A 26,975-nucleotide genomic window follows, 5' to 3' on the forward strand; every position below is an offset into this window, starting at 1 on the left:
TAAATGTAAAGTGCCATTTATTTCTTTTTTTTTTTTTTTTTCCATGATGAAAATATCGAGTTTAAAAAAAAAAAAAATTTGCACCAACAAAATGCTCAACACGCTTTATCCTCCTCCTCCAAAACCCAGCACCAAAACCAACTGAAAATATCCTAAAGCTTTATGAACCCACCTCCCACTTAAATTAAGAGGCAAAAAAACATAACGATGAGCATCCCCATGGCTGGGGGGTGCCTTGCCCAGGCATGAGCTAGGCCAGTGAGCACAGACACCCCCCCCACCCCCAGATCTGGGGTCTCCCCCCACTCTGGGGTTTGCCTTGGGGGAATGCAGCTGCCCCCAGCACTTGCCCTGAACAGGGCAGCGCCTTCGTCCTTTGCTGAGGAAGGGGAAAGAAAAAGGTACGAGAGGTTTGGGGTTACCAAGTCACAGCACTTGCTTTTGGGGGGGGGGGCTGCCACGGTGGGACCTGATCGCAGGCAGCGGGGATGTCAGCCCCCAGCCCAACGGAGCGAAAAGCCAGCCCAAACAGAAGGAAAACAAACCCCCCAGAAAAATCTCACCGAGCTTCCAAAAATCATCTCCTCATGGGGGGCCTTGCAGAACCCTGCACGGGGTGGGGAGCAAATCACCCAAAAATACAGACGTGTGGTGGAAAGGGGAGGTGAGAGCCGGGACATGCCAACCCCACAGCGCTGGATCCGGCCACCACAGGCCCCGGGGGGGGTTTGCAAGGTCCTTCCGCGGCAGGAGGGGACACGACAGGCATAAACCATGGTCAGGTGGCCTTTGGACAACCCAGGTCTCACTGGGGGGGTTCACCCCCTCCCTGCAATGCCCAGCCTAAGCACCCCGCACCTTCTGGCCGAGGGGTCCGATGAGGATCCCTGGGGCTCTGCTGCAGCCCGAGAGGAGCTGGAGGAGGAAAACCTGCAGCCCGGAGGGGTTTCCCCCTTCCTTGTCCCCAGGAGATGGCGGGGTCAGGAGAGGGACCCCACTCCTGGGCTAGCGCAGCTCTGCCCCGGCCACGGTGGACAACTGGGCTCTGCCTCCCACCTCTCTGCGCTGGAAGGAGCCAGGGAAGGGAACCCTGTGCTCCCCCATCCCCTTGGCACCTAAAGGTGCGAGCCACTGCTTGCCAGGGTGCCACAGTCCCGGGGGTGCCACTCACCCCCCCCTCCCCAGCAAGCCAAGAGCTCAGCCTGCGCTCAAGGCATCGAGACCCTTCACTAAATATCCAGTGCGTGACAAGAACAGGCATTGAAACAACCGTTTAAAAAGAAAACAAAAAAAATACAAATCTCTCCTCCACCTGTGGACAGGCCGGGAGAGAGCTCACCGCTCTGCTCTTCTCCAGCTCAGCCATAAACCATCTCACAGACCTGCCCACCTCCTCCCCGGCCGCCCCAGGCAGGACAGTGACACAGATTTGGGCCACCCTTGACAGGGTTTCTCCATTTCTGGCCCCACTGATCTTTCCACCCTGGACCCCACGTGAAAACCAGGGAGGAGGTGAAGCGTCTGCTGTGCAGCCCCTTGTCCCCATCCCCTGCCACCGTCTCACACACACATGCAGGCGTGCACACACACGATTATTTTCTTTTTTTTTTAACCCAAGTGAACATGTTTCCAAAAAAAAAAAACCAAACCCCAAAAAAAGAGAAAAATTAACATAAGCAGCACCACATTTCCCAAGTGTCAGGAGCTCCAGAGCTGGAGCAGAGGCCTGGAACACCCCCACATCTACAGAAACCAACCCCGCTTTGGCTGGGGGGATCGGCCGATAAAGACGATTCCGAGGGGACGGTGCTTTGCCGCTGGGACGCGAGAAGGGGCCGAGGAGGAGGAAGGAGGGCAGTTCGGTCATTTACTGAAGGAGAGGAAATGGTGACAGAGGCAGATGTACTGACACCAGGCGGTCGGCTCGGCCCTCACATGGCAGCGCGGGTGGGTGTGCTGGGCTGGTTCAACCGCAGCGTTTTGCACAGCCAGCCAGCGAAATCCACCTCCTCCACTTCGGAGCGTTTGATGAAGGTGTGACTCTGAGAACGAAGGGAAACAAGGTTAGGAGCATCGTCGGCTGCTCCCCGGCTCCCAAAACCCAGCCCTGTACCGTGGGCTCGACCCCGGAGAGGTGAGAAGATCCTGGTCCTACAGCTCAGGCTGCTCTCAAGACAGCAAAAGCAGATTTTGAGAAAATATTTGATCCTTGCAGCCCTGTGGCAGGGATTTTAATCCACACTGGCCATGTAGTTGACACACAGGAACAGGAGGAAGGATGGTTTAAAGGAGAGCAGAACCTGTGTGGCTCCTGCCCACAAGCTGCCCAAAACGCTGCTCTGAAGGGGCAGGCAGAGCAAGGTGCTGCAGCTCCTGCGCTCCTCGCTTGCCCCTGGATGGCAAATCCTGCTCCCAGGGGCAGGAGGTAACAGAGAAGCACAGGTGGAACACGACAACCTTCACACAAGGGCATGGGGCTGCAAGGACACAGGCCACCCCCTCTGCAGGGGCTGTGTGGGAGCAGCCAGATGTAGCTCAGGGGCTCAGCGTGATGCTGAGGAGGAAAAGCTGAGGTCAGCACGGTGACACTGGGCTCACAGACTGGTTTGGGTTGGAAGGGACCTTAAAACTCATCCAGTTCCACCCCCCTGCCACAGGTAGGGACACCTTCCACTAGCCCAGGTTGCTCAAAGCCCTGTCCAACCTGACCTTGAACCCTTCCAGAGACAGAATCCACCACCTCTCCCAGCGCCTCACCACGCTCACACTTCCTTATATCTAATCTAAACCTGCCCTCTTTCAGTTTAAAACTGTTACCCCTCATCCTATCCCTACACTCCCTGATAAAGAGTCCCTCCCCAGTTTTCCTGCAGGCCTCCTCTAAGCACTGGAAGGCTGCTACAAGGTCTCCCCAGAGTCTTCTCTCCTCCGGGCTGAACCCCCCCAACTCTCACCCTGTCCCCACAGGGGAGGTGCTCCAGCCCCTGATCATCTTTGTGGCTCGAGCAGCTCCGTATCTGTCTTATGCTGGGGGCCTCTGAGCTGGACACAGCACTGCAGGAGAGGGGGAGTCTCACCAGAGCGGAGGATAATCACCTCCCTCAACCTGCTGGCCACACTGCTTTTGAGGTAGCCCAGGATACAGTTGACTTTCTGGGCTGTGAGCACACGCTGCTGGCTCATATTCAGCCCAAATATCCATATTCATCTGCCCAGCTCGGGAGGCAAAGGTTTGTCCCAGGCACCTCCACAGACACAGGACAGCCAGGTGGTTCCTGTCCTGAGCTCTGCATGGGCGAGATACCATCACTGCCTTTGAATCAAAGGTGAGTCACTCCCTCTCCCAGGCTCTATTTAGCTCATCTTAAGCTCAGCCTGGGAGTTTCCAGCCTTTTGAGCAAGAGAGGCACAGGACGGGGCAGCAGTTTGCAAATCTGGTGCCACCCCACTGTAGAAAGAAAATTGCTCTTCCCCACTTACCATCAGCATCTTCAGATCTGCCCGTTCTGCTGGATTTTTAATTAAGCTGAAATGAAAAGAACAAGAGAGCAAAACCAACGTTGAGACATTTCTTGTGGGAAACCGGTTATCTGGCTGGAGAGGTCCCCACCTGCACCAAAAGCCACTTGGCCTCCTGGCTGCTTTCCCCAGGAGCCTGGCAGCGTGGAAATGGCTCTGAAAGCATCATCTCCAACAGCCCAGCTCCTAGGGAGAGCTGCAGGATCCATCGCTTCTACACCACGGCACCCTGCAAATGGAGAAAAGGACCTAACACTTGGCAGGGATAAGTGATTTTTGTAATGGCCAATGTCTGTGATTTAATGGGAGCTGCGGCAGCATCTTCAGGTGTCCCCCCACCGCATCAGAAGATCTGGAAGTCGATGGTGTATGCCTGGTGCCTGCAAGGCTGTGGGGTGACTCACAGCCCCAGCAATCTGCTCCACCATCCCCCTGCCAGGCTCATATTTAGAAGGTGCTGGGATACTGCTAAGCATCACCACAAATAAACTGCCTTTATTCCAACCCTTCCCCAAGTTCTCAGCACAATGCAGGATCACACTGCAGCCGGGGAGAGATCACCTATGGAGCACGGAGAAGGTTGCGTTATGCTGAATATTCTGGGTGGAGCAGCAGGCTGCAGAGCTGTCAGGGAGTACATACAGGCCTCCACCTTCATCTAGAAGATAAAATCCTTACCATTTATTTACAAACTCCTGGAAATCTTGCGTGAAAACTCCATTCGGCAGCTTGGGAGGCGGCTGCAGAGAAAAGAAGGGTTTTCTGCATCACTGTGTGTTAATGGGTCAAAAAACAGTGTCACCCACAGTCTTTAGTGAGCCACAGAAAAGCTGTGCTCTACAGCTCTCCTCCTCCAAGCTGCCCTTTACAGCCAGGGAGCTGCTCCCTGCCACTCCTTACCCTGGCAGCACGTGGCTGGGCTGGCAGCAAACTGCTGCCCCAGCACGATGTGCAGCTGGGGGGACCCCACGCTGAATCGCTGCCAAAGCTGGGAAACCAAAATTGCAGCATCGCAATTCTGGATCCAACCTCACAAATCCCAGCTCTGGCAACGTCTACAGTGGACAAAGCTGATCCAGAAACGGTAATTGGGGGTCAACTCCTATCACCTTGAAAGGGGAAGCTGCTCTTTCCACTTGCTGGTGGGATGGAGCCTACCTTAAAAGTCTGGTAGGATATTTCAACCTGGGATTTTAGCACTGGTCACCCTCAAAGGGCTTCATCTGAGAAAACAGCATCTGTGCAGAGGGAGCGTTCAGCTTTTGCTGATCTAGGGGGGAGCACGTTTGAAACGGGTGGCTGCGGGAGGAGCAGGTCATTCCAGCCAAGAGCTCCTCATTCAGGGGTATTACAAACTTCCCTGCCGAGCCTTACTCCAAAACCAGAGCTGCCTTTGCGAAACAAAGGGACAGGAAGAGGAAACAGGGGAGAAGGAAAGGATGTCAGTGCAGCTCAGAGAGGTTCTCTATCAAAAAGCTCCTTTTCAAGCAAAAGTTTTGGAGCCCACCCTGACTCAGGAGGTACTGTGGTACCTCAGGGAAGCCCCAGCAGAACCGAGAGTACAGAAACACCCACCTCATTAACTATATAATCCAGCAGTTCAAAGATGGCCATGGCAGGCCGGCTGTCCATCCCATGGCCTGTGTGGTTAAGATGACAAAAACAGTGGTGAGAGGCTGTTCAGGGACAGCAAAGGCCTTCATTTCGTGTGAAAAACGTGTATGCTGTGGGACTTCTGCTGAGAGAGGCAGAGGCAACCCACTTGGGAACTGATTCGCAGTTTAAAAAAAAAAAATAACGAAAACCAAAACGCGTTCTGAAATTTCAGATTTCTTTCACCGTGCCTATAGTCCAGATTTATTTCCTAGCTTGGAGCATTTGGAGAGTACCAGACCATCTGCTGTGGCAGGCTGGCAGCGCTTCTAGAGCCTTCTGCTTCCAAGCAAATGGCTCAAGCGGAGCCTCCTCCAAACCCCCGTGCTGGTGTGGTACTTCTATGAGAGCTCCCAGCAAAGCTCTTCCCAAAAAGCTGCCTCTAGCTTGAAAGGAACCTGTTGGCAGCACAGGCAAAGCCAGAGGAGCAACAGGGGCTGTGACAGCGTCCCTCAAAGCATCTCCTCCAGGGGATCCACATCCCGACAGCTGGCACCATCCCCAGCACGGGGTGCTTTGCTGCGTGGCTTGAGCCTTCTCATGGGACACAGTGGGGCCTAAAGGAGCCCAGGGCAGGCAAACTCTTCAAAACTTTAAGAGACCCCAGCTGACACTCCACATCTGTTCCTTCACAGCATCCTGAGAGCAATCTCCACCTCCCCATGGAAAACCAGATGCCCGCCTGTGCTCCTTAGGAATTACAAACCTCTGAGGTCGAGTGGATTCTGCCGGAGCATCGACACGGCTCCGTCTGCTCTGCAGAGAGGGGCCTCCCTAAAAACACTCACCTCCCCGCCAGAACCTCATCCAAAACGGCCTTTGGCTAACCCAGCCACATCAAACAAAACCCGACCCCTTCTCCCCCACGTCTGCGTGTTGTTTCCAATGCATACGACAGCCCCTACCACTGACGGGGCGTCCTGGGGGCCTGGCCCGCGGCGAGATGCTGTGAGACTCTCCCTCTGCCCCGTCCACCACAGGACGGCCAAATATTGCTTCCAGTTCCTTGGAGTCTGGCGGGGGGATTGGGTACCTTCCGATAGACAGCTCCACTAACGACAGCCCCATGCTCCAGATGTCGGACTGGACCGAGTAGTGGGTGCCCTGCAACCGCTCGGGCTGGAAGGAGAGACCACAGAAACACACATTGACAGAGAAAAATCAAAAAGCAAGTCACAGTTATCATGCACTGAAATGAGACTCAATATCCTGATGGCCTCTCCAGCTCAGGCTCTCCACCCCTCCAGGGAAAGGACTGTCCCAAAGGGGTCATGTGCAAAGAGGATGTGAAAGAAAGATCATGTGCACACATAAAGCACTTGTATGCATCTAATCAACAGCTACAGTTGAGCAGCGTTTAGTTGCTTATACTGAGGAATCCAGAGCACACAGTAGGAACTTATTTCTCTGTACACTTAGATCTAAACAACCTCAATTTATTAACAGACTTTGTTTTTCCTGCTTATTCCTGTTAATACCCAAGAGGAATGTGAGGAGCACAAAATCCACTCCAGGCTCTTACCATTGAAAGAAAATTTAAAATTAAAAATAAACAAACCCCTGCAAGTCATCCATACTGGCAGCTTTGAGTCAGCTGTGCAGACCCAGTGGCTGAGTGTAAAGGAGATATTATTTTTAAATAGCCACTGTCTAACTATAACTGCACTTGAATAACCATTCCCAAAATATGAGAGCAGCTCAGACCCAAGCACAGCAGCATAGTCCGAGGGCTTCCCTAATAACCCACCGCTCGCCTCCAGCCACAACCACACACGGTGTGGGGAGCAGATCCCCACCTCCCCTCTGCCTCTCAGCCAGCAGGACCTGGGGACTCAGAGCCAGCCAGGAGGTAATTTTATTGTTACAGGCACTCTATCTGCAGTTGAGTAACACTGATTATGATTCTCATTTAAAGGAGAGACACCATCAGCTCTTCCTGCAGTTCACTCTCATTGGCTGACTCCAATTTGGCTTTAATTTCCCATTAGCCTGTACCAAAACCCAGCTGCACTAAACTGGTTTTACCCCCGTTTTGTCAGCAAGTGCACGTGGTTAAAGCAGCAGAGGAGGCGTGGAGGGGACGCAGATGCTGGTACATGCACTTCTTTCTTGGACAGAGCTTTGCATACAGGAAGAGAAGATGTTTTTTGAACGCACAAACACTCGCCAAAATAAAATACGGAACCATTCACAGGATCCGAAAAGCTTTTCGCTGCAAGTCTCTGCATTTCCACATGCACCACTGCTAGCCAGGCACAGGACTCCTCAAGAGGATGTGGGGGGTGTCTGCTTCTTGTGCCTCGAAGCACCGGGCTCATCCCTGATGTGAGCCAGGAACGGGGCAGTCCAGGTGAGGATGGAAACACCGAGCAAAAATCGGAGGCTACAGGCTGATTCTGCAAGAGCCGAGTTGAACCCGAAGGGTGAAAAAACCCAGCCAAAAGTTGAAAAGAACTTACAGACATGTAGGACCGAGTTCCCACAAAAGAGTTTGCCATGGAGTCAATGAGTTGACCGCTAACCCCGAAATCACACAGCTTAATCTCTCCTCGAGAATTAACCAGGATGTTGGAAGGCTTCACATCTGACAACAGCAAGAGAGAAGAGCGTAAACACGAGTCTAGGTGAAATACAGGGCTCTTGTACTGCAGGCAGTTATTTTTAGGTTCCTCCTCTCACCTCTGTGCATGATTTGGTGCTTCTCTCTCAGATACGCCAAGCCTCTCAGAACCTAGGAGGAAATCAAAAGAGAGGATGAGATCAGAGCTGGGAAGGGAAGTGCTTTCCCTTCAGCAGGACACGTTGCGTAAACTCCGGGTGCTGCCACACTGCAGCCTGGTGAAGAAAGCCAAAGCGTTCCGGGGTTTGCAATTTATCACCAAGTCAATCACAGACCCAAGAAAGCTTCTCCCAAATATTCTCCAGGAGAGGCCAACACCAGCTGGTGCCACACAAGGGGTCAGAGCTATGGGGAGTAGTTGGGAACATGCTTTCCCCCTCCTCTCTCACACACACCACGGCCTCCTGCCCCAGGTCAGGCTACGAAAGCGTGTGCAGGGAAATGAAGAAAGCTTCCTGAGGCAACACAAGCATTATTCCCACACCGTGCCCAGCAAATCCTTTCTGGAAGCCTGAAGATAACTCACCGCTATACTGACTTTCCCCAAGATCTCCTCGGGAATTCTTTTGGCTTCTTTCAGCACTTGATCCAAAGAGCCGCCATCCTGAAATAAAGAACGCGGAAATGACCAACATGCCAGTCCCCAGCAGGAAAACAGAGCAGCTGGCTGTACAGGCAAGTGTGAGCAGGGAGGGCAAGAGGTATAAAGCAGTACATAGCATCCCAGCTCAGCTGTCTGCAACGACTCAGCATCGAGCACACTCCTTTTACAGGAAAAAAAAAGATATCTGGTGATCAAACATCTCACTTGAAAACAACTTTAATGCTATCTTCTATCAGCTCTGCTTCTTGTTATTAGTTCTTAGCTTCCTTTCCGTCAGTGGTAAATGTGAAGATGATGCTGTCAGCGCTGATCCAGAGGAGCGACAACACTGTTCTCCGCCACAGACAACAGAAAACACGCCCTGAGCTTCACGGGAAAGCTCTTAGAGCAGGGGGTTTACAACATTTCCGTTTGGCCAACCCCCAAACCTCTGCTTCCGCTTTCCAAAAAGTCTATCTCTCTGTCATTTTGATGCCTAAGCAGGAGCACTCAGCTCCTACCAGGAGCACAGTGGCCTCGCTTCAGCCTGGGCAAGGAGCCATCACAGCTGCCAGAGCCCTAAACCTTCTCACCTGTGATTGCAAGTCTCAGGGAGACGCAATTCAGAAGAGTCCTGGGAGCAGCAGATTGCAGAGGAGGAACAGGGACTCACCATGTGCTCCATGCAGATGGAGATCTCTCCGTCGCTGTAGAAGGCTCCATAGAAACCCACAATATATGGGGAATTACACTCATGCAGCACCTGCAGCTCTCGGATAATCTGATTCCTGATGGCCGGTTTGATTTCTAAATGAATCAGCTGTCAAGAAAAAAAAAAAAATCAAGGTGTAACACCTAGAAAAACTGACAAGAACCACGTGAGCAAGTCCTGAGAGTTGGAAAGAATCGAAAAACATCTTCAGGGGAAGCTCTGCTTTGACATAGAGTTTTTTACCATTTGTAGACTAACATTAAATGATCTTCAAGGTCTTTTCCAACCTAGACAATTCTGTGATTAAAGATAAAGGGGGAAGTAGAGCCCTGTGCAGGCTGTTAGCGACTAAAGCAACTGCCGGCCATGTAACACACGGAGATCGCACAGGGCAGAGCAGAAAGACAAGTCAGAAGTTTGATGCAGATCTGACTCAGCACAGAGGAGCATTTTCACAAGTTCTGTAGGTGTTGTAAGAAGAGGTGCTCTGATATCAAGGAAACCACAGAAAGTAAAAAAAAAAAACAAACCCAAAACCATGAAATTTATGCACGTGAGCTTTATTCCTTGGCTCCACGTAGAGTCAGTTAACAGAGCTGTGGGTAGGGAAGCCAGAGGCTAGAAAATACAATGGCAGGTCAGAAAAAAGCCACTGCAAGCTCTAGGTCACCCAATCCCAGAGACATCTGTCCTTCCCACAGACCTAGAGGGGCCGGTCTCCGCAGGAAGGGCAGCAGCACTGCAGCTTGCCCTTGCTTCAGCTTCTGAACATGGAGCTCCCAACAACCTCAAAACCGCCCAGTGACACCCAACGCTCCTAAATCAAACACCCTGGAAGGTTTTGAGAGCTCAGCTCTGAGTGAAGCCATCTAGAGAAGCGGATTTACTCATGAGACCCACTAAACCACCCCAGCAGTGGCTGAGACCAGAGACTTCCAAGGAAGCTGTCCTACAGACACGCAGCTGTGCCGTTCTGGCCGAGCACTGCCTTTTGGGATAGGGAGACAAAGCGTCTCCTAGTTTTCCCTTATAGGACACCACAGTAGAAAATGTTGCCCATAAACCCATGTCTGAGAGAAACCACCGTCACGGCTGATTTGAACTACCTTGGGGATCCGTTAAGTGGGTGGCAAAGAACACACGCCAAACCCATCCCTGCACCTGCCATTTCCAGTCCTCATTAGCCACGACCTAGGCTCCTCAAGAGATCTGCTTCCTACTGCTTCTATCCAGTTTAGCTGAGTTCATTAAAACCAGCTTCACTGGAAAAAAGAATAAACTTATGTTTTCACACAAGGCACTCCAAACCCCAGAGACCTGTTGCAGAGAGCAGGGCTTCTCCCAGGAGAGGACTCGGAGACAGGCAGGGCAGCTCAGAGGTGAGACAGGAGAAGCTCCACGTGAAACCTCGCTGGGGGCAGCGGGGACCATTGTCCTGACCCAGGCGAGGTGGTCAGGGTGCAGAGATGGGTCAGTGCAGAGAGATCCCAATCAAAGCCGGCTCTCCCAGGGCCAGGGAAAAGCACCAGACACTCCAGCACAGCACCACAGCCCACTCCTGTTCCTAATTACCTTCCGTGCCATAATGAGCCCTGAGGGTTTGTGCTGCACTTTGGTGACCACACCGCCATTGCCAGCCCCCAATTCAGAGATCCTCTCAAAGTCATCGTCCTTCAGCTCGCCCACTTTGGCTTTTTGTGTGAGGAAAGCTTCCAGGCGCTTCTTCTGCTGCTCATCCAGCTCCAATTCCTCGAGCTTCTTCTGAAGGTCCACCAGGTTTGCCCTGGAGAGGGAAGGAGACAGGAGGGACCATCAGGTCGCTGGGCTGAGAAAGAAGAGTTTATATCTCCTCTGGAGAGGAGCTTTAGTGCTGTCAGCTGCTTTGGGAAAGCCAAGGAATAGGAAAAAATCCTTCAACCCTTGAAGAAGCAGCACCAACATAGGAAGCCAAGCTTGGGTTTCACTGTGAAACATGAGAAGGGTTTTCCACAGTGCCCATCAATGCCCTGCTCCATTACACCCCCCTGCCACCCCCCAAACCCCCCAGTGCCAAGCACAAAGGGGTGCCTGTGCTCCCCCAGCACCTGCTGCTGAGCTCCCATCGCCTGTGCAGGCTCCAGCTGCTCTCTCCCAGTTGCTGACCACCCGCTTATCCCCCTCCACCCAAACCTAGGGCAGTGGTTGGGGACAGTCTCCCCCCACCCCTCCCACCCAGCAGCCCCATGAGATGTTCTGCCTCCCTCGAGCACTGCCCATGCCCCCCCCTCCACCACCCTTTGCCCCACGTCTTGCCTGCCAAGCCTTGATTGCTGCCCCCCATCCTGCCCTACAAACCTAGGCCCCACACACCCCAGCTGCCCCCAGACCTTCCCCCAGCCTCCTCTGCCTTCCCTGTCACCTCCCCAACAAACGTGGGGATCAGACCAGCCTCCACCCCCCTCCCATCCCATCCCGTCCCAGCCCACCCCAGCCCCTCAACCCCCCAAACTGCCCCCCCAGCTCCGGTCCCCCCACCCCAGCCACCCCCAGGCTGGGCCCATCCAGCCCCCCCTGTCCCAGCCCCCCCAGGCCTGTCCCAGCTCCCCCAGGCCCGGTGCCCGCCCTGCCCCGGCCTCCCCAGGCCCCGAGCCTGCCAGCCCCAGCCCGCAGGGTCTCCCCAGGCCCCCCGCCCGCCACGTCCCGGCTCCCCAGTCCGGGTGCCCGCCCTACCCCGGCCCCCCCAGGCCCGGTGCCCGCCCCAGGCCCGGCTGCCCCCCCGGCCGCGGCGCAGGCTGGGCGGGCCGGGCCACCACTCACTCACTCGGCGGAGCCGTCGGGGCTCGGCCCCTCGGCAGCGCTGGGGGCGATGTTGAGGGCCGGCAGCACCGGCTTCCTCTTGGCCGGCATGGCCGGGCCGGGCCGCGCCTGCGGGGCCTAGCGGGGGCGCGGCCGCGCGGCGCGGGGGCGCGCGGGGGCGGGGCCAGCGGGGAGGGGCGGGGCCGCGCGGAGCCTATCGGGGGCGCGGCCGCATGGCGCGGGGGCGCGCGCGAGGGGCGGGGCCAAGAGGGGCGGGGCGGGGCGGCCGGAGGGGCGGGGCGGGGCCCCGGAGATCTCGCGAGAACTCGCTGAGGGGGAGAGTGGCGGGGGGGGGCGCGGGGGGCAGCCGTGGCCGGGGGCGAGGCCTGAGGTTGGGGGAGGCGGCGGCGGCTCCCGGCTGTGCTGGCGGAGCGAGCGCTAATTGCCTTGTCAGTAATTAGCCACCCCGTAATTATCAGGAGCCCCCATCCCCTGCCTGCGCTGCCCATCCCCTGCCTGCGCTGCCCATCCCCTGCCTGCGCTGCCCTCCCACCCGACCCCGAGCACCAGGCCCACGGGATGCTCGAGGCCCCTAATGAAGCCGGGTAATTAGCAGCCCCGGGGGGGACCGCGGCGCCTGGCGAGCAGGTGCCCTTTGCTCGGTTCCAGGGGCTCCCGTCTCCGCCGCAGAGTCATAAAGCAGGGAGTGGCACGGCAGCGCGGGTGGCTGCCTTCCCCGCTGCCGCCCGGTCAGAGGGCAGCGAGCGGCAGATAACGGGACGTGGCCTTGTCCCCACGTCACGCCTGGGTCACACGCTGCCTTACTCACCCGTCCCCTCCCTGCGTGAAGGGGATCCCAGGGGATCCGGAGGGTGACACACGTGGGGCTGACACCCTCACCACGGGGCGATGGGGAGGGGTGAACACAGTGGCCAACAAACTGTTGTGTGTTTGGCCCCCAGACAGCCATGGGGGAAACTGAGACACGGAGGGTGCAGGCGGCCCCTCCGGCAGGCAGCGGCCGGGCAGGCAGCAGAACTCGGGCTTCCAGGTCAGCCCTGGCCACAGGGAGTGGAGGGGACCAAGGTTTGTTGTGGAAGAAGCCATAAGTGGTAGAGTCCAAGTCAACGTCTTCACCGGATGTTGTTCTCAACACCTATCAAATGTGATTAATGCTGATACACTCCCCAAAAAAAGGGAAATTGTCCCCCAAAATGGGTGAAAGTTCATGGGCAATCACAGCGCTCGGACTTCGCTCGCCAGCCCTGGGCCCCTCCTGCCCTGCTCAGCGGAGGAGGACAAAAACATTTGGCTAATGAGTTACGGAGCGCAGCAGGTCGATCCCTGGGGCGGCCCTGCTATCGCTCACCACCATCCCCAATCAGGGATGGGAGATTTTGCAATCCAGGATGTTATTTCTGAGCAGTTGGAGTTTAAACTTTGCCACTTGGGTCAGGACACCACAGAGGAGGAGGAGGTGGCTGGTCTCAGTGTCCGTTCTCTTCCCCAGCGCACGGAGGGGGTTGAGAAGACAGGACGGATCCGTGCGTGTGGGATCTCACACAGGTATGTCCTGGCTGACGGTGCTTAACAAGGTCCCTCTTCCTGATGGTCCTACAGGGCCATCCGGGCTCACGGGAAGGACTGAGGATGAAGGACAGGGTACGATAAGGCCCCTTGTGGGGGTTGGCCAGCCAAACATCGTGGTGGTGGTGACCATCCCCAAACCTGGCTTGAAGGCCACTTGAGTCTGTGCTTAATAGGTTGGGAAGGGCAGTTGGGTGATGGGTTGGGTGATTGGGTGGAGTGGGTTGCATAGTTGGGTGGTGGGTTGGGTAGTTGGGTGGTGGGTTGGTTGATTAATCAATCAGACAGTTGACTGGTCAGTCAGTTGGTCAGTGGGTTGGTTATTTGGTCAGTCAATCAGTTGGTCAGCCAACAGGTTGACCATTTGGTCTGTTTCTTGATTGGTTCATTGATTGGGCTGGTCAACCGGTTGGTCAGTTGGTCAACTGGTTGGTCAGCTAGTCAGTTAGATGGGTTGTTAGTCGGCTGATCGGCCGGTTGGGCAACTGGTCCGTTGGTCTGTTGGGTTTCTCTGAGTCTGCGGTCTTGAGGAGTGCCTGGGGTGGCAGTGGCAGAGCAGGGCTGAGTCCCCTCCTTGGGGCCGGCCGATGGCAGCAGTCTCCTCCTCCTCCACTTGCCACCCAAAATGATTAACCTGATCTTCTGGAGCGGTCACACAGGGGAGCTGACCCAGCCCACAAGTGTGGGTGCTCATCCTGCTCCTGAACTTGGGGAGCACGGTGGGGCTGGGGCAGCTGGGTGCCTGCGGGGAGCCCCTGCTTGTGCCTGTGTCCTCTTGGGGGGAAAAATAGAGGATTTGGGAGTTTCAGCTGCTGGAAGGAGGCGGGGTGGGGAGCCACTGCCATGCCCCTGAGCCCCTGCGTGCCTGTTCTCGCCCTCCTGCAGTCAGGGCTTTGCCAGATATGTCCACGTGTGCTCACAAACAGCTGCTGGCACACGCGTGGGCACAGACGTGCACATTGCATGGATATAGACCCACAGCTCTGCACACACGTGTGCCAGCACAGCCACGGGCACAGCCAGCCGGGCACAGGGCCACGTGGTCACACGCAGTCACACACGGGCAGAGGCACCTCCCCATGGTCCCGCACACGTGTGCTCGTGCCCAAACATGCTCCCTCTCCCCAGCTCCATGCCCGTCCCACGATTTGGGGTGTCCGTGGGGCCGTGTAGCTTGGAGAAGGAGGGGAAGGAGGCAGGGGAAGCCGTCTCGGGGGCTGGGTGAGGGACCTGACCCTGCCATCTCGCAGCCATGGCCTCTGGCGTGGGCAGCCTCGACAGCCTCGACCTGCTGGACCTCCTCTTTGACCACCAGGATGGGATCCTCCGCGGCGTGGAGCTGGGGGTGCCGCCGGGCGCCTGGCACAAGGATGGGGTGAGTCCCCCGGGTTGGAATGAGGGTGCCATCCCCACCTCATCCCTCGGTCTGGCAGAAGACACCCCCATCCCCACACCTCGCTGCTGGGACCACCCAGCAGCACAGACAGTTCCTGTGGGCACCCCAGGGTGATGGGCACCCCAGGGTGACAGGCGCCCGTGTCCCTGCAGAGTGCCCAGGACAGTGAGGACTTCCTCAGCTCCATCCTGGGCTCTGGGGACTCAGTGTCAGACTCGCCCAGCTGGTCCCCGGCCGCCAGCGACAGCGGGGTCTCCGAGGACCCCCCCTCTGACCAGCTCGACAGCCCCCCCAGGTGCTATGATGGGGGTCCCAGCGAGGTGCTGTACCCCTACGCCAACCCCTGCCGCGCTCTGCCCCTCCCGGGGGGGACTGGGGTCCCGCACCCCGAGGTTTCCATCGACCTGGGTGAGCCATGGGGGAGAGGCTGGGGGCATTGGAGGGACTGGGGACACTGGGGACCTGGGGTCTCTCAGGGATAGTGAGGAAATTAGAGTAGCTGGGGGCACCAGAGGGAACTGGGCAGACTGGGGAGGACTGGGAGGTCTGGAAGACTGGGCGAGGAGCCAGGGGGAGGGGGAGAGCTTGGGAATTGGGGTGAACTGGGCAGACTGGTGTTGGTGGGGGAGACTGGAAGAGGAGGGAGGTTTGGGGGGACTGGGGGTGCTGAGGTGGGCTGAGCAGCGCAGGGTGTTTGGGGGGGGCTGGGGCAGAGGGACAGTTTGGGGGGACGGAGTCCAGGGCCACTGGACTGGTAAGTGGCAGCAATTCACTGTAGCTTTGGGCCATGGCAGAGGTGGGGGTCCTGCACTGGGGACAGAGGGGGACACAGGACTGCTGACAGCCTCCGCTCTCCCGTCACCCAGACATGTGGCACCCCGGATTCTTCCTGGAGGAGAGCCAGGACCTGCCCGTGGTCTCCCCGCCCGCATCCTGCACCCTCACCGTCAAGGACCTCCTGCTCTCGGGCAGCTCTGATGCCGTGAGTGACCCCATCCCTTCTCCTCCCCAGCCTTGTCCCTTCCTGGACCATGTCCCCTCCCCATTCCTGTCCCCACACTTGTCCCCACGGCCCCTCCAGGCCACTGTCCCACCCTCGGCCCCGCACCATGGTCCCGTGGGTCCCTGGGGTCAGGCGGTGTGTGACCCTTGGGTGTGACCCTTGGGTGGCCCCGCAGCAGCCGCAGGTGCCCAGCTCCCTGCTGAGGCAGAGCCAGGGGCAGTTCCAGGAGCTGGTGCTGACGGAGGACGAGAAGAAGCTGCTGGCGAAGGAGGGGGTGTCCCTGCCCACGCAGCTGCCCCTCACCAAGGTGGGTCCCACCATGCCTGGGAAGGGCGCAGAGGTGGGGGGGGCCCAGCGCTGACCCCCCTGCCCCGTCTCCCCCAGTACGAGGAGCGGGTGCTGAAGAAGATCCGGCGGAAGATCAGGAACAAGCAGTCAGCTCAGGAGAGCCGCAAGAAGAAGAAGGAGTATATCGACGGGCTGGAGAGCCGGTACGGCCCCCAAAGCCCTGCTCTGGGCACGCCTGCACCCCACTCCCACCCCGGGCACCCAGCTGACCAGTGATGGCCACGCTGCTCCTTGCCAGCCTCCCCAGTTGTCACCCTGCAACATTAGCCCCCTCCCCCTGTCCCCCCAGGATGTCGGCGTGCACGGCCCAGAACCAGGAGCTGCAGAGGAAGGTCCTGCACCTGGAGAAGCAGAACTCGTAGGTGTTCCCCGGGCAGAATCGGGCTGGAACTCCCCCCACCCAACTCCGGCCAGGCCTGCTATGGGCCAGGAGGGGCTTGGGGGTGCTCATGGGCTCTCCCTGTCCCCAGGTCCCTCCTGGAGCAGCTGAAGAAGCTCCAGGCCCTCCTGGTACAGTCAAGCAACAAGGCAGCACAGACAGGAACCTGCATCGCGGTGCGTGGAGCCCCCAACGTCCCCCCACGGCCACCTCGCTTCCAGGGAGGGAGGGAGGGAGGGACAGAGCCCTGGAGATGTGCTGGCAGGGGTGGATGGAGGGATGGACAGAGGGACGGATGTGTGCTAATGCAGAAGGATAAATGGATGCTCCAGGGTTGGATGGGTAGAAGAGGGGATGGAAGTATGTGAGGATGGATAGATGAACAGAGGGATGGATGGATGGATGGATGGATGGATGGATGGAAAGGGATAAAGGGATAAAGGGATAAAGGGATGGATGGATGGATGGAAAAGAATAAAGGGATGGATGAATGGACGGGGGACAGATGGATGGATGGAAAGGGATAAAGGGATGGATGGATGGATGGATGGATGGATGGATGGATGGATGGATGGATGGATGGATGGAAAGGGATGGATGGATGGATGGAAAAGAATAAAGGGATGGATGAATGGACGGGGGACAGATGGATGGATGGAAAGGGATAAAGGGATGGATGGATGGATGGATGGATGGAAAGGGATGGATGGATGGATGGATGGAAAAGAATAAAGGGATGGATGAATGGACGGGGGACAGATGGATGGATGGAAAGGGATAAAGGGATAAAGGGATGGATGGATGGATGGATGGATGGAAAAGAATAAAGGGATGGATGAATGGACGGGGGACAGATGGATGGATGGAAAGGGATAAAGGGATGGAGGGACAGATGGATGGACGGACGGATGGACAGATGGGTGAATGGATGGAGAGACGGATGGACAGATGGATGGATGGATGGATGGAGGCGTGCTGGCAGGGGCACATGCACCAGGGGAAGGAGCGACATAGTCCTGGTCCTGCCACGAGCCCCCTCCCTGGGAGCCGTGTCCCAGAGCCTGGTCCCCCTCCACCGCTGCGCACGGTGACGTCCCCCCTCTGCCCCCAGGTCCTGCTGCTCTCTTTCGCACTCATCATCTTCCCCTCCATCAGCCCCTTTGCCTCCAGCAAGGCCGAAGCAGACGGTGACTTCAGACCCGTGCGAGGTGAGGGCTGTGCCGGGGCTGTGCCGGGAGCTCGGGGCACCGGGGTGGGCCCTGACCCTCCTTCGCACTCAGTTTTCTCCAGGTCCCTGCACAACGCGGCCGCCTCCCGCGTGGTTTACACACAGCCCCAAGCCGGGGAAGAGAAGCCCCCAGAGCCGCTGTGGCCAGAGCGTCTGGGAAAAGCCCCCGAGACCCTGCACGAAGCCTTCGGTGGCCGCACATTCACCCCCCGCCTGGACAAAGTCTCCCCCCGTAACGGCACGCAGCCGCTTGCCTCGGAGGGGCTGAGCCGTGTGGACAGGGATGGAGCTGACACCGTGTCGAGGGCCAGTGCTGCCCCGCGCCAGGGCCTGGCATCGCTGGCTTGGACCGAGGCTGGCCCTGCCGGGGTGCTGGAGCCGGCTGAGGAGCTCTGAGCAGCCCCCGGGGACCACGGGGGTGCGATGGGGTGGCTCAGCACCTCACCCCCTACGGGATGAGCCCTCGGGGTGACCCCTCTAGGATCTGCCTCCAGGTGCAGGCAGATGCTGGACCCGCTTGGCTTTGCTTCTATCTGTCAACTGGGAAGAGAAGACCGGTTCCCAGTGGCCTTACTGGGAGGGAAGGGGCTGCTCCTACCCCCTGGGTACAGCAGGAGTTGTGGAAGGGACACAGGGTCGCTCAGGATGGGGACGAGGGAACTGGAAGGGCCCTGGGCTGGTCGGCTGATGTTGCAACTGGTTGGTTTTGTTCTTTTTTTTTTTTTTTTTTTTTTTTTAAGCTTTATTTTCATCTCTGAATACAAGGTATTTTGGAAAAAATCCACCTGTTGTAGTTTAATATGGGGTGATCCACAAGGTTTCAAGGATCCCTGGGCCAGGGACAGCTTGAGCCCAACTGCCGTGAGGTAACAGGGTCCAACAAAGCTGGGACATGTGGCCAGCCCCAGCCTAGGGCTGCCCTGGGAGCAGCGGGCAGAGGGGGGGGCACCATCCCCCAGCTCCCAGCCCTGCACCAGGCCAGGATTTGGCCAGCACCAGTCCCCTCCCCTCCCAGGACCATCTCCAGCAGGCGCGGGACCGGCTCTGCGGGCAGATCTGAGCCAGGAGAGTGCAGCGGCTCATCCCAACCACTGCCCAGCCCAGGCTTCATCTGAGATGGCACCAGCTGCCCTGATTACCCCCTTGTGTCACTGCCCCAGCGCCGAGCACCCTCGTCCCTCTGCCCCTCCGAGCTCCGCTGGACCCCACAACCGTCTCCTCGCAGAGAAGGAATAGGGTGCTCAGCCTGTTTCAAGCAGGCAACACCCTTCCTAGGCTGGTGGGTGCAGCTGCCCCAAGAAGCACAATTCAAGTGTGTTTAATACTTACATAAAAAAAGGGACAATGTTTAAGGGTATAAAAAAAAGTCGGTAGGAAAAGCGGCACAGACGAGTGTCTAGACAGGCAGGGAACAGTCTGGGTCAGGTGAGGAGAGGCTCCACCTTCATCTTCTTCACCGCCGTCGGCCCCATGTCTGGGCTGGGACACTCCTGCTTCAGACTGTCACGGTGCTCCACCAGCGTGGTCCCCAGGCCAGGGCAGAGCCCACCCGTGCCGTTGTGCTGGGAGAGGGGCTCCTCCTTCAGCAGCCCGCGAGCCCCGGCCTCCAATTTGAAGAGTTGTTCAGGCTTGGTGAGCTCAGCGCGTTCCACCACCACCGGCCCCGTCCACTCCGGCACCTCCAGCCCCAAGTGCTTCATCAGCTTCGTCATGACATCGTCGACGTAGGCGTGGATGCGCAGGTCAGCCTGTCTGTCCTGGGAGAAGCGAGGGCAAGCACGGCGTTGGGGGACAAGCACAGTGTTGGGGGACAAACATGGCGTTGGGGGATAAACACGGTGTCGGGGGACAAGCATGGCGTTGGGGGACAAGCACGGCGCTGGGGGATAAACACGGCGTTGGGGGACAAGCACAGTGTTGGGGGACAAGCACGGCATTGGGGGACAAGCATAGTGTTGGGGGACAAGCACGCCGTTGGGGGACAAAGGACGTTGAGGGACAAGCACAGCATTGGGAGATAAACACAGCATTGACAAGCGTGGTGTTGGAGGACAAGTGTGGCATTGGGGGACAAGCGTCCCCTCCCCGGGAGCACACGAGGACAGGGCCTGGGCAGTGGCTCAGCTGCTCCCATCCTGGCTACACCGCGGGCTGGCAGGGCTCTGCCACCTCGGAGCACAGCCCAGAGCCGGGGACAGGGACGCAGAGCCAGGCAGTGAGCCCCGGGCAGAGTGGGACAGGGACGAGGCAGCTCTGGTGACATCCCAGAAACCCCCCAGCTCTCATTATTCCAAAGACTTTGGACTATCAGGGCACCAAAACCAGGGTTGAACTAGAACTGACCTCTGGCCCGTGGCATGGGCCACGTGTGTGCAGTTATTGTATATTGGGCAGAATATACAATTCACTGGAGGATACATCAGGCTTTGGGCTGAGTTTTTATTCTGCTTTTAAGATTTACCTTCCATTTTTAGGTGTTTATTGGCTGTTGCAGGTTTAAATCCCCCAACAATGGAAGCCCAGCCTGTTCGCTTGCTGAGCGAGGCCACTCTTGTATCTGGTTGTCTGGGAGGGGACAATGTGCAGGGACTAACCTGTGACGAGGCTGAAAGAAGTGACATGAGGGGAAAGGAGCAACTTGCTCAGAGCATGGAGCAGCGAGGACGCTCTCACTCACGTGTTTGGTTGCTTGTAGGTTGACTATGACCAGCTTCCCTCCTCTCTTCTTCGTGATCAGCGGGAGGTTGCCGCTGGGTTTGATCTGCAGAGAGGTCCCCAGAGTGACGGAGAGATCAGCTTTCCTGCAGGGAGGAGACAAAACATCCAGAACAGAGAAAAAGCCGTGGCTGTTTGCAGGCTGCTTCTCCCATCCTGCTCTGGTGTGGACTCTAGAAGCTTCCCAAGCCGTGGCCAGAATTTGCAGTCGTTTCTCTTGGCCACTTTTTGGGGTGAGAGCTGGGTGTTGCTGGGCTGTGGGGACGGCCTCAGGGCTGCGAGGCACAAAACACGACACGTGGAGCCAGGCAGGGTCAGCCCAAGGGCCACTGTGGTGTGGGCAGAGGATGGGGAGCCTGGGCAACCTCCCCGGGGCACCGCGAGCCGCAGGTGTCTGCAGCCACCACGGGTACCTGCAGGCTTCGTCCGCCAGCGTGAGGTCGCGGTCGGGCAGGGAATCTTCCCAGTCCAGAATGGTGTCTCTTAACTTCCCTCTAGAAAACACACACAGGGACCATTGTTTCCCCTGTCAGGCAGGAACAGGCAGCAGAGCTGCCCTGAGAGAGGGGGCAGTGACCCAGATTCTGTCCCACCCTCCCCAGCCCAGCACTGCGAGGGGACGGAGGGAGCCCAGATGAGCCGAGGGGACTCACCAGCACAGAATTCACCTGCATGAGGGATCTAGTGGCTGGTGCTGCGGTGCCACCAAACCCCCAGTTTTGCTGTCCCAGTTCAGAGCTGGGATGCACCTTTCACTCCCCAGCATCCGAGCGGAGCCTGCAGGGCTCTGCCCCGTGGCCCGGAGCCCCCAGCTCTGCTGTGCCGGCTCTGCCGCCGGCCTGGATGAGGAAAGCAGCACCCGGTGAGCCTGGGCGAGGAAGCACGATGTGGAGCGTGTCTGGATGCCAGATCACCTCAGGGAACCTCCAGCTGCAGTGCTGGGGCCTTCAAACATCTCCCCTACACCCTCTGCCTCTTCCCCTGAGCTGCAGAGAGCGTCAGGCCAGCCCTGCAAAGCCAAGCCTGCGCACCAGAGCCGCTCGCTCGGGTCCCTGTCACCCCACGTCCCTTCGGGAGCCCCCATCCAGCGTCCCGGCCGTACCTGCAGGCCCGCAGCCCCCGGGCTTTGGTGACACTGCACAGCCTGCCCGTTGGCTTCAGCCCCATGCTGCCCACGACCGCGTCCCGCACGTACTGCCTGCGGGAGAGACGGTGCCGCTCAGCGCCAAACCCCACCCAAGCTCCGCCCGCGTCCCGAACCAGGCGCTGCGGCCCTGACCGACAGCCCCAGAGATCTGCCACAAGCCAGGATGGAAAACCCAGCCTGTAGCAACCTCCTCTCTCCAGCTGGCAGGCCCAGGCCCTGCTGCAGGCGGCCCTGCTGGCACATCCACCTTGCCACCAGGAGCAGGGTTTGCCAAGAGCCTCCCAGGCAACGGAGAATTCCCAGAATATTTATTTCCCGCCTTTTGACAGGGGTTAGGATTCAAACAGACAGATCTGTCCATGTCCCCACATGCACTGCACCAGGCAGGCAGCTCCCGGCATGTGCAGGGCCTCTATTGCTCCCCGGGGGCAGCAAGAAAGCCCACCCCCCCTACCCCGATGCCCCCCCCCCCCAGGCTCAGGGCTCACGTACTTGCCGCATTTCACACATTCTTCCACAAACATGTTCCCGTGGAGCTCAGCCAACTTGTCCCTGCGGGAGAAACGGCAGAGGTGAGCTGGGGAAGGGTGGAGAGCCCTGGGGGCAAGAGGGAAAGCGCCTGAACCCCCTCCTCATCAGGGGCACCTCAAGGGCTTCCCCACTCCCCAGCTCCACCAGATCGCACTTGCCAGGTGATGTGGGGTGGCAGGGACCCTCTGCCATGGCCTGGGGACAGGCACATGGGAACTGCAGTCTGTTACTACCACATCAGAGCAAGGCACCAGTGTCAGGAAGGCTCTGGGGGCACGGGGTGCCACAAAACAACCTGGCCTTGCTGCAGGGGGGCAGCTGGCCCAGCCACTGAGTGTGGGGGCTTTCCCTGTGCCGAGCGTGGCCACCACACGGAGGGCAAGCAGGGGATGGCAAAACTATGGCACACTGAGCACTGCTTTGTGCATTTAACACAAGAAATTCTGTTCAAAGGAGTCTGGGCAGAGCTGCCCCTCTCGCAGGGCAGGGGAGACCCATAGGACATGTTCAGACCTGGCAAGAGGCCGCCTGCGCCACGGCTTCCTCTCCATCGCGAAAGCGCTTCGCTACGGCCACCAGGGTTGGGACTAAGGGAAGGACAGCACGTCCTGGCTTTTAAATTTTTAAATGCTTCCATCTGCAGCAGCGATTCCAGCCCCTGTTCTGATTCAGCCTCAAATCTCTGCACCCAGCAGTAAGCGGGATCTTTGCTTTTCTCAGCACTCAGTGTTCCTCTCCGTCCTTGCACGGTTCCAACCTTTGCCATTTGTTTTGACTCAAAACTCCCCTTGAGCTCAGCGTGAGCCTCAAAGTGCAGAAGCTAAAGGAAAACAAGGCCACACTCTCCCTGTGTTCCCACAAGCCCCATGGTGACTGGGAACCACCTCCAGAGTGGAGGGAGACAGGACTGACTTGATTTTCCCCCATTTTGGCCCCAGTTCAGCAGAGCTTACTTAAGCACATGCTTGGGCAGAAGAGCTGTGCTAAACCAGAGTGAGAGCCAGTGGCACTGGGCTGTAAGGAGCACAGCTGAGTTCTGGTCATTATTTTTTAATCTTTCTCCCATGTTTTTTTAGTTTAAAAAGGCAAATGTGCTAGAAGCAGGAATCAGAACTCAGGGCTTTTAATAATAGAAAATACCCCCTGGAGGCAGCTCTCTGCTCAGCCAGTGATAGCTGAAGGTATCTGTGAGATTCATCTTCTCTGAGGTCCCATCCGTGCTCCTCGTTCTCATCCCAACTCCATTTTATTTTCTTACTTGAATTCAGCTGCTCTCCCCTTTCCTTTCCAGGCAGCTCCAAGCAGTTTCCCTCTCAAGACAATTGCTCACTGGTCTTAAGTGCTGGAAATGGGTTTTCTAACAGGCTGAAGTTTCTTGAAGGACCATTGCGGCAAGTGCTAATGGAAAGGCAGGTTCCTCTGAGGACATCTTTGAAACAGCCACTGCTCTGCTAAAAGCACCTCAGTCCCCACCCAGGCAGGGAGCACAGAGCTGGTACCCTCAGCTCCCACAGGCCGCAGCTCCCCACAGCAGGAACGTGGCCACGCAGGATCCCTGACCTCATCGCAGTGGGCAAGGAAATCAGAGACCACGGCAGTAAGTCAGGGCACTTCCAACCACGGGACTCTCTGTCTTGCCACGTTTGCAGTTTTGCAAATTTGTGGAGAGGCAAAGCACTTTTTAAGGCTATCTTGGGCCCAGGCATGCTTTCAGCACTGGGGCAGCACCACCTTTATTTTCTCACAAGAAATTCAATTTACGCAAACTAAAATAGCACAAGATCCAGTGCTCTGAGACAGCTCTAGCAACAGTGGTAAAACAGGGCGACTCGCATCTCTGCAGGAGCAGTTTCAGATGCTCCCATCCTCTCTTTGTCCGTTCACCCCGCTGGCCAGGCACAGAGGCAGTGGAAGGGACCATGTGCCCTGAGCGTGGCTCTGAGCCCAGTTCCCAGGAGCATATGCCCTACTTGAAGCCGACACCTGACTCCCCAGGCCACGAGCCCCCAGGCAGCCACGCAGCCGGGCTGCTCACAGCCACACCAACAGCTACAGCCGCTCAGCTGATGGGTGGTGACATGCAACAGCTCAACACTGCGACCTTATAATTTTTCTTGTGAACAAACAGTTTCTGGTGTACTTCTAGAGAGCATCAACTGAGACTGACTTCATTTCATCACCCCCTGAATTATTACCATAACCTATTCTCTCTAAGTTCACGCTGGTTTATGTACCCCTTCCCACACCAGCACATCCCCGTTTTTGCTCCCTGTATCAGACATGGCAGACAGCTGCCCAGCCAGCTGTGGAAATCAATCCCCAGCATCAAACACTTGCACACGAGGCCACACTAATGGTGCAGCAAGAACAGCCACGTGGCAGCGGCTGGGAAAGGCAGGAGGAACCCGGAGACAGGGTGGGAGAGGCAGTACCGTGGGAATCCTGAACGCACGTGAAGGCCGTCCACGTTCTGGCTGACCAGGAATTTCAGGATGCCCACTCTCTGCAGCCCCAGCAGCGCCATGTGAGTCTTGGAGGGCCTGGCATTCTCAAAGGTGGTGTCGAATTTTGGGGAGAGGCCCTTCTCTTCCATAGTCCAGACACCATTGGGCCCCCTGCAGCGATGGGGACAGAAAGAGTGAGAATTGAGAGCTCAGGCTTGAAGATGACAATTGTAAATGTACCAAAAGCCCTATTAATGGAGGATGAGCAAGGAGGATAAACAAAGGTTGTAGATCACCAGTGGTTTTTGTTGTTGATGCAAGAAGAGCACACGTAGGGCTTCTGTGGCTTAACATCAAATGGGTGTGTGAGAGGGAAAGGGTATTTTCAGCTGGATCCAGAACCAGACAAGAGGGATGGAGGTCTGGCTGGGGTAGCAGGAAACACAGTCCAGGGCTTCACAAGACGTGAGATGGACTCAGCAGAGGTGCCATCCTCCCAACCCCTCGCCTGCTGCCCACCGCCCTTACCTGAAGTCGGGAATCCCCGAGGCGGTGCTGATTCCAGCCCCCGTGTGAAACACCACATTGGAGGAGCTCCTGATCAGGTCTGCCAGCTCCCACACCTTCCTCTCCAGTTCCTCCGGCGGGTCAAAAATCTGAGCAGAAGAGACAAACCACCATGGGAATGGAGAGGGTGCAGAGATAGATCCTACTCACCTCCCAGCACAAAGACATTTGGGTTGACCCAGCGCTGAGGGATCTGGTGGAGTTGGGAACTGTCAGTGTGAGGTTAATGGTTGGACTGGAGGAGCTTCAAGGTCTTTTCCAACCCAGATGATTCTGGGATTCTATAAACCACAATTCTTTCTTATCCATGAAAGGAAAGATTTTATACTCCGTAACGACAAAAGCATTTAATGAGAAACAGCGTTGGATAACCCATCTCCAGGAGGGTAAGGGCTTAAAACACCTAACGCAGGTGAGGGTATTTCTTGCTCTCGCTGGCAGGAAGCTGATACCCTGAGCAATGGCTGGGCTCCAGGGCACTGCCAGCTGCGGGAGGACAGGAGCGAAGTCGGTGTCACCCCACGTGTGCTCAACCCCAGCTGTCACCAGCACAGCCCCCGGCTCTGCGGACAGGACAGGGCCGAGGGATGGCCAGCGCACGGGAAGCCGTGGAGATGGGGGACACGGGGACGCTGTGGCTGGCCGTGGCCGTGTGTCCACCCGGCTTTCTGGCACGGACACAGGATTTATTTTCTGCGAGATGCTTCTCCAGCCCGGTCTCCTGGGGATGGGGACTGAGGGCAGGTCCCTGCGTGTCGCTGTCCCCCTCACACCCCCCCAGGCTTAGGACAGGCCCCTGCGTGTCCCTGTCCCCTCACCCCAAAACCTTCGCGAGTACTGCGGGGGCCACGGGGCTGGGATCACCCCCGCGGTGCTGGGACAGACCCCTCACACCCACCCTGGGGATCCCCGCTGGGGAGTACAAAGGGTCCCCTTACGGCTGGGAGCCCCTGGGGAGTGGGGGGGCACAAAGCGGGGGGGTGGTGCTGGGCCTGGAGGACAACGACAACGACAGGAGGGAGCCACGGGGCCGAGGGGGGACAAGGAGGGAGCCGTGGGGCTACGGGGCACATGGAGGGACCCTCGGGGCTGGCAAGGACAAGGAAGGAGCCGTGGGGTGGGCCTGGGGGGGACACAAAGGGGACCCTGGTGCTGCTTTCCCCGCGGGAGACACCCACGGGGCCGAGGGCCCGGTTGCCGTGGAAACCCGTCAGGCCGCAGCAGGCCCCGGGTGGGACCGGGAGGCCCCTCCGCGCCGCGCTCACCTCGGGGAGGCCGCACTTGCCCTTGTCCGAGTACGGCGAGAGCCCGGCCGCGTAATTCACCGCCATGGCCCGTCCCGGCCGGCGGAGCGCGCATTGTTGCCAGCCCCGCGGGCGGGCGGAAGCGCGCGGGGAGGCCGCGAGGGGCGGGGCGGGCCGGAGGGCACCGCCCGGCGGAGGGCGCCGCCGCCGCCATCTTTGTGTCGGGCGAGAAAGGCTGGAGGGGGGCTGGATGCCCTCACCCCGCCAGGCCTCGACTGTCCCCCCACCCCGGCCAGGGCTGCGATAAGGCGGAGGAGGGGGACAAGTAGGGCAGGAGGTGCCGGCTGTCAGGCCCAGCTGTGCCCCACACTACCCGCGGCCCCACATTCCAAGAGGGCCAAGGAGCCTGACTGCTGCCCTCAGACCCCCCCGGGACATGTCCCCTCGCCTCCCTGTCCCTGGGCATTTTGGGGGTGCAAGCAGACCCCCTCTCCAAACGGGGCTTGTTCCCCCAGAGCCCCCCC

General features: G+C 57.9%; 3 protein-coding genes across 4 annotated transcripts; 1 reads left to right on the top strand and 2 right to left on the bottom strand.

The window, feature by feature from the left end:
- MAP2K2 (mitogen-activated protein kinase kinase 2) lies at positions 1-12,025 on the bottom strand. Of its 2 annotated transcripts, XM_074928107.1 has the most exons (11): positions 11,888-12,025; positions 10,660-10,870; positions 9,049-9,195; positions 8,319-8,396; positions 7,852-7,903; positions 7,632-7,756; positions 6,078-6,291; positions 5,095-5,159; positions 4,198-4,259; positions 3,481-3,526; positions 1-2,042 (listed from the first exon to the last, which is right to left on the bottom strand). In XM_074928107.1, the coding sequence occupies exons 1-11, from the start codon at positions 11,971-11,973 to the stop codon at positions 1,932-1,934; spliced, it is 1,197 nt and encodes a 398-aa protein (XP_074784208.1). In that variant the 5' UTR covers positions 11,974-12,025; the 3' UTR covers positions 1-1,931. The 2 variants fall into 2 exon arrangements, with proteins under 2 accessions (XP_074784208.1, XP_074784209.1); XM_074928108.1 differs by lacking the exons at positions 5,095-5,159; positions 6,078-6,291.
- Positions 12,026-14,701: 2,676 nt separating this feature from the next.
- CREB3L3 (cAMP responsive element binding protein 3 like 3) lies at positions 14,702-18,962 on the top strand. Its single transcript, XM_074928140.1, has 9 exons — positions 14,702-14,824; positions 14,998-15,253; positions 15,712-15,827; positions 16,024-16,155; positions 16,233-16,339; positions 16,486-16,554; positions 16,667-16,751; positions 17,687-17,783; positions 17,856-18,962. The coding sequence occupies exons 1-9, from the start codon at positions 14,702-14,704 to the stop codon at positions 18,197-18,199; spliced, it is 1,329 nt and encodes a 442-aa protein (XP_074784241.1). The 3' UTR covers positions 18,200-18,962.
- A 143-nt stretch (positions 18,963-19,105) lies between these two features.
- On the bottom strand, positions 19,106-26,591 carry SIRT6 (sirtuin 6). Its single transcript, XM_074928141.1, has 8 exons — positions 26,473-26,591; positions 25,169-25,296; positions 24,629-24,811; positions 22,158-22,217; positions 21,621-21,716; positions 20,932-21,012; positions 20,481-20,604; positions 19,106-19,560 (listed from the first exon to the last, which is right to left on the bottom strand). The coding sequence occupies exons 1-8, from the start codon at positions 26,536-26,538 to the stop codon at positions 19,225-19,227; spliced, it is 1,074 nt and encodes a 357-aa protein (XP_074784242.1). The 5' UTR covers positions 26,539-26,591; the 3' UTR covers positions 19,106-19,224.
- Positions 26,592-26,975: the final 384 nt, after the last annotated feature.

This window comes from Athene noctua, chromosome 27 (assembly GCF_965140245.1).
Source record: "Athene noctua chromosome 27, bAthNoc1.hap1.1, whole genome shotgun sequence".
Taxonomy (NCBI): Eukaryota; Metazoa; Chordata; class Aves; order Strigiformes; family Strigidae; genus Athene; species Athene noctua.

Excerpts from the sequence above, each read along its gene's own strand:
- MAP2K2 (XM_074928107.1), bottom strand. The coding sequence starts at position 11,973 with ATGCCGGCCAAGAGGAAGCCGGTGCTGCCGGCCCTCAACATCGCCCCC. Across the intron at positions 8,397-9,048 it reads CCATCTGCATGGAGCACATG|GATGGCGGCTCTTTGGATCA; the intron begins GTGAGTCCCTGT and ends TCTTTATTTCAG. Across the intron at positions 5,160-6,077 it reads CCCAGGACGCCCCGTCAGTG|GCCATGGGATGGACAGCCGG; the intron begins GTAGGGGCTGTC and ends TTAACCACACAG.
- CREB3L3 (XM_074928140.1), top strand. The coding sequence starts at position 14,702 with ATGGCCTCTGGCGTGGGCAGCCTCGACAGCCTCGACCTGCTGGACCTC. Across the intron at positions 14,825-14,997 it reads GCGCCTGGCACAAGGATGGG|AGTGCCCAGGACAGTGAGGA; the intron begins GTGAGTCCCCCG and ends GTGTCCCTGCAG. Across the intron at positions 15,254-15,711 it reads CGAGGTTTCCATCGACCTGG|ACATGTGGCACCCCGGATTC; the intron begins GTGAGCCATGGG and ends CCCGTCACCCAG.
- SIRT6 (XM_074928141.1), bottom strand. The coding sequence starts at position 26,538 with ATGGCGGTGAATTACGCGGCCGGGCTCTCGCCGTACTCGGACAAGGGC. Across the intron at positions 25,297-26,472 it reads GCAAGTGCGGCCTCCCCGAG|ATTTTTGACCCGCCGGAGGA; the intron begins GTGAGCGCGGCG and ends TCTTCTGCTCAG. Across the intron at positions 19,561-20,480 it reads ACCTACAAGCAACCAAACAC|GACAGACAGGCTGACCTGCG; the intron begins GTGAGTGAGAGC and ends CGCTTCTCCCAG.